Source organism: Portunus trituberculatus, chromosome 43, assembly GCF_017591435.1.
Source record: "Portunus trituberculatus isolate SZX2019 chromosome 43, ASM1759143v1, whole genome shotgun sequence".
Lineage (NCBI taxonomy): Eukaryota > Metazoa > Arthropoda > Malacostraca > Decapoda > Portunidae > Portunus > Portunus trituberculatus.
The window spans coordinates 14138-26799 of NC_059297.1; the positions used below are offsets into that span (position 1 = coordinate 14138).

Consider the following 12662-nt stretch of genomic DNA (forward strand, 5'->3'; position numbering starts at 1 on the left):
AAAGACCCCAATATCTTAACTCACCCATGGCTTCTTCTCTTCCAGATGGTGAATCGATGTCGCTTCCACAAGTAGAAGTACACCAGTGCCAAAATTAACAGTATCAATAGTACCATTATTACCCACACCACAGCAGCATTTACTGATGCAGAGCTTTGGGTGCTGGATGAAGTGAACTCACACCTTAAACCATACTTTCCTTCAGGACATCTGAAACAATGCCAGTCCACTAATCATACACATTTTACAAACCATGCTGTCAATGTAGGTCCATGTCTAAAGAATTTGTTATTCTACATCAGTCACTAAAATCTATAAATAGAAACTGAGTAACTAGTCCCAGATTTTTACAGCATTTCGTATACACCAAATCACTATAGATTTGGCTCACCTGCATACATATTTGTCACTTGTGTGAGCTTCACATTCACTTCCTCCTTCACAGTTATTATTGTCACACGAGTTCAACTGTGATGGAGATACAAAATTTGGTAAATACATGTTTCACATTATTGTCATTTGCTACAATGTTGCATTATCTTGATATCCAGTATCAATTTGATGTATTAATATTGTAGGTTATTGAAGTTGGACTGTGGTGTTTCTGTTCATGAGGTTATAAGTTCATGGCACAGGCTTATCAATCATGCATGATCCAAAATAGAAACCAGAAGGGCAGAATTAATTAACTTTTGCTGAGGGAGGCGGTGGCATAGTGGATAAGGTGGTGAGCGTGGGATCGGGCAGATGTCCACGCTTAGGTTCGAATCCCACCACGTACAGCCTTAAACACTTTGCCATTTGTCGAGTGGTTTAAAGTTACCTACATGTCATCATGATACCCAGGTTTTAGGTGGTTACACCCAAAATGAGCTTGGGTGGTGATATGGGCCCTAATATGGGTACCACCATAAATAAAATTGCCTGCACCACTAATGGGCGGAAGCTGAACAGCGCTTTCCATACACTCTTCAAGTGTGCCTACAGGCGCTATAGGCCTTAAAAAAAAAAAAATCATTGAAGATGTACGATCTGATCTACTTATGATGCAGATAATACTTTGTGTCACAATGAAACAAATGAAACAAGGAAAAGGGGTTTCAAAAGACCTCAATCTCTCTACATTTTAGTAAATACTTGTTCCCACTTTCCCCTTCAAAGATTTCCTGTACAACCTTACCTTTGTACATTTTGTAGGATCCGAACTAGATTTTTGGTGGTTCACCTGACAGATATTGCAGCTCCCACCTGAAGCACAAATCTGAGAGCAGTTCACATTCAGGCATTGGTCATTCTCTGATATTGAAGAAACAAAAAGGAAGACATTAATAAATTCAACACCTATCGTATACAATCGAGTCAACAGACTTTGTTACAAAGGGTATGACTAAATGAAGAATGTGGGCAATGGGATAATAAATCCATCCTTACTCCACCCTTTTTTGTATCATCAATCCTCCTCATTTTGTAACTGTTTTGTTACTGCATGTACAATCATGTTGCCACTAATACAGGACATAAGTTCACAAAATTCAAAAGGATAAGATATAAACTGGTACAGCACAGAAACGATCCTAAAAAATCTAGGTTAAGCTACTAGTTAAACTACTATCTACTCATACAATAGATGAATTGTCCCAATATCAATGTAGATGATGGCGATGGTAGTGGCAGTAGTAGCACCAGCTGCTGCAGTACCTCCTCCTCCTTGAATTTCTTCATCACCACTTTAGTGGCAGCTATGGCCTGCACTTTTCACTGACTCAAATCATAGCAGCAATAGTGGTATGCCTACTAGATTCCCCAACAGTGTTACGTTACCCTGCTCTGTGCTGCAGATTTCCCCCAATAAATTGTCATGGGCCATCCTTACTTTAGGCTTTAAATTTCCTGTGCTAGATTTCACTGAGACAAACTAATCCCAACTTGGAATGTTATTCATATTTGATTACAACCATCACCTATTTTCTTAGTATGGGAAAGTATATACATTCATGGCAACATTGAAATCATAATAGCCACAAATATAATGCACTCCAAAGTTGCAGAAATGATAATCTATTTTTCTTGTACAAATTTGTTTGCACCTCTGCAAAGCCCCCACAGTGGAAATCATATTTACATTCTAATGTGTATCTCTTTAAATTCAAGATCTATGTTACATTCCAGTTTTTTTTATACCGAGGGTGAGACTACATTATTCTCACCTGTACCTCACTCAATTCCTTGACTGTTTCAACAATGTGCAATGATCGCAACACATGAAGTGGCAATGAAACACTAAAAGGATATCTCACAATGATAAAGCCAAAGGCAGACAAAAAAAAAAAAAAAAAAAAGGAAGACATTAAGCACAGGAAGTAGTAGGAAATAACAGCAGAGATGTTGTATTAAAGGCAGATAAAGGAGGATATTAGTTAGGCACAGGAAGTAGGAGATAAAGGTAGAGGTATGTTATAAGTAGTGCTGATGTGACTCAAGCTACCAGACTATGCAAAAAGATATCAACATCCCAACTTCAGGAACTTTCCTATGGCTCTGACACTCTTACAAGGCAGACACATGCAGCTTCTGTATACAGGAACCAGAAAAACCAGCAATACATCCAAATAGAAATGGAAACTAGGTGACCATGTGCTGACAGTACTCAGAAGGTGAGGCTCAATCTCCCCTGCAAGTGCTATCAAGAAAGAACCGTTGAGAGAGAAAGGGAGGAATCACCAACAGAGGGCATCATGTGAGCCAATCACAAACCACAAGGTCCACCAAAGACCATGATGAATTCCTTGGATACACAATTTTGGTACCTTGTGGGATATTAAGAGACATGCACCCACTATCTCTGTCCTCTCATCAAGTCCTAGCTGTACTATACCACAACTTGCCTGAAGAAGTGCAAGGATTCCATACCCTGTCTACCACATAAATATAAGCATTACGAGATCCCAAAGTTTGGTAGTCTAGTTAGATACATAGAAAGCCATAGGAGGAGAACTTTAGGTCATGTTACCTAACCATTCAAAATGCTATGAACTTTTTTAACTGACATCAAGCAGAGAGCAAGAAATGTCTCTGGTATGGAATGAAAAATTTTTTTCCTCTACCTGGCCTTACTTCATCCATTTAAATTATTCAGTTAATTCTGGAAAATATTACAGAGACAACCATGATTTTATGTCAAATATCAGGACACCAGTGAATACTATCTGTTGACATGTCTCCCAAAATTTCAGAGTTGCCTAATGTATGCTTACAGCCTATCTCCCGAGATCTTCCCCAAGTTTCCACTTTCTTCTTTGTAAATACAATCCATACCTTCGTTCTTCTTTCCTGATATGTTTTAGTAATCAACCACAACAGATGTTCAAAGTTTTACTACAACCCCACTACAAACTTATATCTCCGACTTGTGTTTGTTGTGAGTTTTGGAGTAGTTTTCATTTTTTGTCTTTATGCAGGAGAGAGGGCCAGCCAAGGGAAAAAAAAAGGCCCACTTGAGTGCTGGTTCTCTAGAAAAGCATTAGGCAAAATGTGGGAGCAAATGTTTTGATACCTCCCTCTTAGACAAGTCATAGAAAGGTGGAAATACAGAAGCAGGTAGGGAGTTCCCGAGTTTACCAGTGAAAGGTATGAATGATTGAGAGTACTGGTTAACTCTTGCATTAAAGGGTTGGACAGAAAATGGATGAGGGGAAGAAGAAAGCCTTGTGTAGTGAGGCCACAGGAGGAGGAAGGCATGCAGTTAGCAAGATCAGTAGAACAGTTATGAAAATTGTGATCAAAAAGAAATGCAACATTTCAGCGGTGAAAAAGAGGCTGAGACATACAGTCAAAGGAGGGGAGTTGAGATGAAAAGCTTTTGATTCCACCCTATCTAATAAAACTTTGTGAGTGGAACCCCCCCAAACATGCAGAGTACTCCATACAGGGGTGGATAAGACCCTTGAACAAAGTAAGCAGTTGGAGGGGCATATTGTGACTTGTAGCTAATTGGTTTCCCTCTGCTTTTTTGGTCAGTGTTCCCACTGCTTCGATTCTTCATACTAGACCTCGGACGCCTCCACTAGACCTCGGACGCCTCCACTAGACCTCGGACGCCTCCACTAGACCTCGGACGCCCACTAGACCTCGGACGCCTCCACTGACCTCGGACGCCTCCACTAGACCTCGGACGCCCTCCAGACCTCGACGCCTCCACTAGACCTCGGACGCCTCCACTGACCTCGGACGCCTCCACTAGACCTCGGACGCCTCCACTAGACCTCGGACGCCTCCACTAGACCTCGGACGCCTCCACTAGACCTCGGACTCCTCCACTAGACCTCGGACTCCTCCACTAGACCTCGGACTCCTCCACTAGACCTCGGACTCCTCCACTAGACCTCGGACTCCTCCACTAGACTCGGACTCCTCCACTAGACCTCGGACTCCTCCACTAGACCTCGGACTCCTCCACTAGACCTCGGACTCCTCCACTAGACCTCGGACTCCTCCACTAGACCTCGGACTCCTCCACTAGACCTCGGACTCCTCCACTAGACCTCGGACTCCTCCACTAGACCTCGGACTCCTCCACTAGACCTCGGACTCCTCCACTAGACCTCGGACTCCTCCACTAGACCTCGGACTCCTCCACTAGACCTCGGACTCCTCCACTAGACCTCGGACTCCTCCACTAGACCTCGGACTCCTCCACTAGACCTCGGACTCTTCCACTAGATCTCGGACTCTTCCACTAGACCTCGGACTCTTCTACTAGACCTTAGACTCTTCTACTAGATCTTAGATTTTTCTACTAGATCTTAGATTTTTCTACTAGATCTTGGAGTCTACAGTTTTCCTAAAATCCAATAAATCTTGTAGTTTTCAAACAACTTAGCTGATGAGTCCATAAAGATATCCAGTATTACACTTACTGTATGCTGAATTGCAATACAATAACTTTCCAATACAATGAGGGAGATGCTTAAAGCATGGAAAACTTTCATCATATATTGAGAAATATGGACAAAAATGCCTAGACAACTTTCTAGTGAAAAGGACTTTTAATGAGTGCTAGTTGTGCCATGCTTCTGAAAGATTTAAAGCTATAGTGATCTACCAAGACATGGGAGTGAATAAAGATGAATCTTGCTAAAATAATTTAATAGAAATAATAAAAATAATAATTTAATGAAATTATTGTCTTTACCATGCATGAAAAGTACATATTCCTACGGAACATATCAGTAAGGTAATATATATGAAAAAACTCCAAGTGAACTTCAAGTAATTTGACTGACAAGCTACATTGACACTTGTTGCTTGAGCAACAAAATACCAAGCTGTATCTCAGATCATTTAGTAAAGAATGTTGCACTTAATAACGACCATTCATTGTACGAGGCACCTTACCTACTTAACACTGTACAAAATCATGTTCAAGCCTGTTTTTCCTAGTGCTGAATTAACCCAAACTTATCTTAGTTATCAGTACAAGCCTAAAATGGTTATTTTTACTTAATTTTATGTGAATATATCAGAATGGACATGAAATAAGGTCAAGATTTCGTGGGTGATGGAGAAAATATGTCAGATACCCATGAAAACTTGCTACCATGGTCATTTCCTATACCCTTTCATATTATTAGAGAGTTATGATTGAAAGAAGCATGAAAAACCACCACATACCTGGAACAAGAGACATTGGGACAGCAAACAGTTCACGAGGAACAATAGGAAGGTGAATTTTGTAACAACCACCAATAAAGGTTACTTTTGGGCAGATGACTAGGGTTTTGTTCTCTGCATTGACCAACACAACATCACGTCCAACCAAAGCCAAGCTGACAGGACGCCACATTTCCTGCAGTTACATATAACATTGATTAAAGAATAAAAAGATTTAGATTTTATCTTCTATCTATAATGTTAAGGTGCTGAAAAACCCCCTCTTCAGAAGGGAGCAACAATATTTAGTGTAGACTTGAAAATATTAAGAACTGAAACACTAAGGTTACATTTACTATGACTATTAGGAAGGTGTGAACAGAAGTAATTTTGATAACATTCACATATTTTTTCACATTTAAGTTCTTCACCTTCCATGTCTATCCAGTGAACTGCAGAAGCTCTTCCCTTCATTTACATGAACCAGAATAGACAGCTATGATTAAACCATTGATATTAGAGACTTAATTGCGTGGATAAAAGTAAATAAGGAAATAAAAAAAATGTAATAAATTTAAGTCTGAAAAACTCAGCAATGCAAGATATGTGCAACAAAAAATTTTATTATAGCAGCTGAAGCATGTTCTAAGTATATTACTTGATTGAAGGGATGAAGACAATTGCAAGAAGACCATTAGATACAAGGATATCTTTGAAGCAAGAAAGACTAGTTGCAAATAATAGAGTGCAGTTGTTCCAATAAAGTATGCAGACTCAACAGCCTCTACGAAACCTTTGCCTGCATCTAGTCTGACCTGCTGACGTACGTTACAGGCAGTAGATATCTTTTAAAGAGCAACAGAGGGAGTTCTAGGCATGTGCAAGTAAAATCTAGTGCCCTCCCTCTAGATGCCCTAGGGCCAAGACTAACTTCCTTCAACCCAAAGAAATTTTGGTGGAATTTAAATAAGTGGATATCTTATCTTGGGACACTCAATAGCAAGGAAGTCTACTGATACAAGGATAAAAATTCAGATCTTGCTTAAAACAAAACCATAAGATCATCACTCACATTTTGGTGTCCGTTAACATGATGGTGGTTCTCACCCTCCCAAGTTACAGATTCCACAGTGTTCAGCACCAAATCAGTCCAATACACACGTCGCTTTGCTTCATCCACTGCCACACTACCGCACCAGTTCATCTGGGCATGTAGACATACAATACGATCCAGAGCTATTGAGAAATGCTACTCTTGAGCTATTCTAACCAGCAAACAATAACTGAGCCAGTATTCTAACTAACAAGTGACAGGAGATACAAGCATAGCATTTCCATTTCATAATCATCAGTATATACAAGCATAGCATTCCTAATTTTGTAATAGTGAATCATCCTGTGTCTCCACAGAATGCTCAGATTTGACGAAGCTCTGATCTTGTGGTTCCATCAATCTATTAAACACTTCCCAAAAATATCCCATGTTTAATAATATGAATTTTCCTTCTAAAAATTATTTAATTCATCAATACATTATAGTTTCAATACTTCCATCTCAAATCTATATCCTGATCATAAATCACAGCCATAACACTCCCATCTCAAATCTATCCTGAGCACAAAATCACCAGTCTACTCATTAACATAAACTGAAGGTGTAGCAGCAGACAAAGTTCTATCAGTACTTCAACTACAATGGCCATAATTTATCTAAATTTCACTTCAACCTGATTCAAAATATATTTAGCAGTACAACTTTTTCTTGAAAAGCAGCAGTTTCTAATTTAAGTTAGTGAACTTTGTTGATTATCATCCCAATCTTACAGACAACATTCTGCACAAAACCCTATTCTGTCCATCTGGCAAGTGCAAGGAATGTATCAAATGCACATTCAAATTTTCTAAAACATCTACATAGAAATGATACCAGCATTCTTGCACGCTCACCTTCCTTCTAATCACACGCATTTCTGTACCATCCAGAAATGATGTCATAAGGAGTCCTCGTTCCAAATCCCAGAATTTGGTACAAAAGAGAAGCCGTCCTTCCCTCAACGCCACCGACACAGAATGTACCACAGAGTTATTGCTTCCATAGATGATCCCACAATTCTTATTATCCAGATTACATGCCTGATCAATGGTGACAAAAAATAGTGGTTTAGTGAAATTCTTCCATATATGAATCAAAGTGGATATGACTGAACATGATACATAAAGACATGCATGCATAAGGATGCATGGACTAAATGAAAGCCTTTTATGTACTCTACTATCTTGATCCACAAAGCAAATTAACAACAAATGATAGTGATAGGCATTCAAATGCTTTTAATTGATTACTGATATGCTTAGCAATTTTTGGCATGATTAGCATCAATTTCCAAATATTAAAAACTACCTTTTATATAGATTTCACTTATATAACTGATGCTATAAATATGGCTACAAATAAATTTTGCAACCTTCATGAAAATTAAACTAAGCCATATGCCAAATTTCACCAATGAAAAAAAACATCCATCAATATGTTGTTCTATGTTGTTACATGCAAATGTCAATGATGTAAGCCTTTCAGCATGGCATGATCATATGCTTTCATTCTCATTCATGATTCTAATTTCAGTAAACCGACTCCAGTCATCATCCCCAATTCTAAATCTGATGCTTTTTATCACTAAATATGATGCTTTTTATCCACAACTAAGTAAACCTTTTAGTGACACTACATTAGCACATACCATCATAGTCGACCATAGGCCTATATCTTCACTATTTTTTTCATTCCAACTGCCCTCAATGTTTCTTTTATCTTGCATTTCATTGTTTATCTTGAATGTTTCCACCACATACAAATTTCTTCGCCATGGGTCAAGACACATCGGGCCAGGGTCATTTTTCTTCCAGAGAATGGTCTCTTCCATCTTGCCTTCAGGAGACTTTGAAATCATAGCAACAATATTTCTCTCTTCTGGCAAGTAAACAAATATTATGTACTACAGAGTCTGATTAAGCACTGAACATGGAAACAGGAGCCTAGCAAACCAATGGACACAGAAGAATAGTCAAGAAGTTGAGACCACCCCACCAACTCCCTTATACCCTGACACGCATCAATACAACTCCCTAGGTTTTAGGATAATTACTATTATTATAGTAAGCATTATCATTATTATTAGTTTATGTTGATTTACCTTAAGTTAGTGATCTAACCCAATACTATTACCTTTGTAAAAGTAAATAAAAAAACAAAATAAAACACATGAATTGGTTTGCTTACATCGTCACTGAGGAGCCAGCGGCACAGTCTACATATACTTTACCATAAGGCAACAAGAGCAACCACATGGACATTATTTGAACAGATGCACTTGAAATATCCCTCTTAAGAGTTAGTACAGAAGAGGTATATATGGAGATAACAAAGACTCACTGTATACCAAACAATCTGCTGAAGTTCTCATAAAAGTGGATCATAAACAATACCTGTATTCCTTCTCACTAGCTAAGTACAAGTCCACACCATTTCTCATTTTGTTTTTTCTTCAAACGAAGAAAATTGCAGCTATAAAAAATGGCTTGTTAAAGGAGGACTCCAAATTTGTTTGCATTTTGGTACAGCAGACCAGTGAACGCTCTCAACCATTTAAATGCTTTCAGCTTAAACCTATCAATCATTTCAGGTGGGTCAAACCAGGCAGGTGGAAAAATTGTTCCATATAAACCCATTTTTATACAGCATATGGATCCAGTGTTGAGTGGAATTCTTAAAAAGTCCCCTTACTGAAGTATAGAAACAAAATGAACAAGAAGTCTATGAAAAGAATAAGGATTTTAAATATGGAAGAACACTAAAAATAAACATCTTCAGAATGGATATAAAGAAGTTTAGCTTTCCTCATAGAAGAACAAGACATGGAATGAACAGAAAGAAGAGGTGGTATGTACTGGATGAATGGAAACAGGACAGTACAAGCTCAAGGTCTTCTGTACATCACACCATAGTAAATACAAAAGACAGACACACCAACACTACTGTAATACAGACATTTGTACTGCATATGATCAGATGTAGTAGCAAATATATGACTGAAAAAGCTATCAAACATTACAAGCCAAGACTATGCCACAAGAAAAATAATTCAAAGAACAGTACGCCTTGGTACACAAGTTTCACTAACTGTCTGAGTAAAGGATGTTGCCCGTGACTGGATCCACAGTAAATGACACTGCATCAGCAAGCTCTGGCACAACCGACAAGGTGTCATGATGGTACTTTTGGGTAATGTTAAAAATACCCTTTTCCCACCTCACCACCAGCCAATCCTCCCCATCTGTAGGCAAAAACAATGGCCAAATTATGTGTTAATATCTGCTATATCTATCAGTCTTAATTTCAAAAACTTTAAAAGCTCAATCTATTAGAATACAAGTCATACATGAAAGTAGCATTGTCTAGTTTTGCTAAACATGAGGTAGGATTACCCCAAATGAATAGTCTGTTCAGGACATTTACACAGATTTCAGTACCATACAGGAGACAAAATGCAGAAAGTTATAATAAATTAAAGAATAATTGAAGACCCTCAAATATTACTCTAACTGAATAGTTTGTTTGGGACATTTATGCATGGTTTTCAGTACCTTATAGGAAACAAAATACAGAAATAGTGGTAATAAACCAAAGAATAACTGAAGACCCTCAACAGAACTGCAATCACAATGTAGTCAGTTCATATTTCAAATTCTTTTCTTAAAGAGTATCACAAATTTAGATTTACAGGATGAAATTAGTAGCCTCTAATCTTAAGCTTAGAAAAGATACACTGGACTCTCCAAATCATCTTGGCTCTAATCACCTTACCTTTACGCTTACACGAACTAATGGTAGTACGCTGGTATCCTGGGAGACATGTGCAGGTGTAGCTCCCACGTTGTTCTTCGCACATTTGTGAACATCGATTCTCATCCTTGCATTCTTTGTCATCCTGTCAACCAATGGCATGTCAGTTACATCATTATAAAAGTATAACCAAATTCATATACTACTGCATACTTGTATTCCTTTTTTAACTAAACCCATTCTATTTGCAGCAGGTTTCCTATTAGCCTAAGCTCAAGTCACTACAAGTTTATAGTTCGAGAAAGCCTTGTCACTTTTGTCTCCATGAATTTAAGAAACTTTCATCTCCCTACATTTTGGAAAATTTGTCCTACAATCCATCTAAAAAATAAACATTTACCAGCAAAAGGTATGAATAACAAAACTGGTTAATTCTTGTATTAGAGGGCGTTGTGCAGCTAGGCCACAGGAGGAGGGGAGGCATGAAGTTAGCAAGATCAGTAGAGCAGTTTCCATAAAAATAGCAATAAAAGATACTGAGCGATTAAAGGTAGGAAGAGATGGTAAGCTAGCTCGTAACTGATTTTAGCTTGCAATGGAAAAAGAAAAAAAATCCACCAAGCCATAGCTTTTACCTCTGATTTCTCTTAAGTCAGGGTGCTCTTAACTCAAGGTTTTACTGTATATGAAAGAGTGCCGTACAGTACTACTTCTGTACAGAGTTTACAGAGCCAGAAGATAAAGATACACCCAACCCAATGCTTTGCTTAAACATAACCATCAACCTAAATTGATCTTTTATTGGGAGACTACCTAATTTTTATCAAGGATATGAGCTGGCAATTTTGCACTAACAAGTCTATACCTAATTCTGATCATGAATATGAGCTGGCAATGTTGCACTACCAAGTCTATACAAGAATTATATTCCAAGTGTTTATATAAACAATGAAACTTCAAGCTGCACATACCAGACAGGTGCGGCCATCTGGTGCAAGATGGTAGCCCTTTAAACAGGAGCAAAAAGCCTTACGAGGGGTAGCCAAACATTTTTGCTCACACCTTTTTGCATGGCAGATGTTCTCTGTTAGAAAAAGAAAAAAAATCTTAAAATACTTAATAAGGCGAATTTATCCTCAAATTCTTTGCCTGTCCTATGTGGGAAGTTGAGCCATGATCACAAAAGTTTTTACAATTTAAACTTTGTCTACTCACCACAAGACTTATGTTCATCAGACCCATCAGGACAATCGTTGTATTCATCACAGAACTTGTTGATAGGCAAGCATGTTCCATCCTCACAAGCAAAATCCTCTCCACACGGCCCTCTGTTTTCTACAAGATTCAGGCACACCTCAGAATACAAACCTATCCAGAAATTTCTTCAGTAAGATTCACACTTTCTAGAATCATGTAACCCTATTCATCATGTTGATGGTAAACTTAGGTTATAGATTAATATAACAATTGGGCCATCTGTCTAAAGCCCATCAACAAAGATTTACAGCAAAACTGAAATTTTAATCTAAATCTCACTTGAACGGCATGTGTTCAGCCATGTGCTTTTGTTTACATGACGCACATTCATTTTTCCCCTAAAATAGATAAAAATTTACTTTTCCCATATACAACTAAAAAATGTGCAATCATAAGTTTTCAGGTGAAAATATGGTAACACTTAGAAAAGAGTTAGTAGTGGTCTCTGCTCAATGGTTTACTGTCTCTCTGGCTTGCCAGCATTAGTTGAGATATCACGCACGCATGCATAGTATACATATATACATATCTATACATCTACACATACCTATACATCTATACACATATCTATACATATATACACATCTATACATATATACACATCTATACATATATACACATATCTATACATCTATACACATATCTATACATCTATACACATATCTGTACATCTATGCACATATCTATACATCTATACAAATATCTATACATCTATACACATCTATACACATATCTATACATCTATGCACATATCTATACATCTATGCACATATCTATACATCTATGCATATATCTATACATATCTATACATATAGCTATACATATCTATACATATAGCTATACATATCTATACATATAGCTATACATATCTATACATATAGCTATACATATCTATACATATAGCTATACATAT

General features: G+C 37.8%; 1 protein-coding gene across 1 annotated transcript; it reads right to left on the reverse strand.

Annotated features, from left to right (window-relative positions):
- Positions 1 to 24: 24 nt before the first annotated feature.
- Positions 25 to 12095, reverse strand: LOC123518287 (vitellogenin receptor-like; the record flags this gene model as incomplete). Its single annotated transcript, XM_045279021.1, is given in 12 exon segments — positions 25 to 210; positions 392 to 468; positions 1181 to 1296; positions 5671 to 5845; positions 6722 to 6853; positions 7597 to 7782; positions 8391 to 8620; positions 9831 to 9983; positions 10514 to 10637; positions 11464 to 11576; positions 11708 to 11827; positions 12029 to 12095. Coding segments are annotated over 12 exon segments (1664 nt in total), but the record flags the coding sequence as incomplete, so codon positions are not given.
- Between the last annotated feature and the right edge of the window lie 567 nt (positions 12096 to 12662).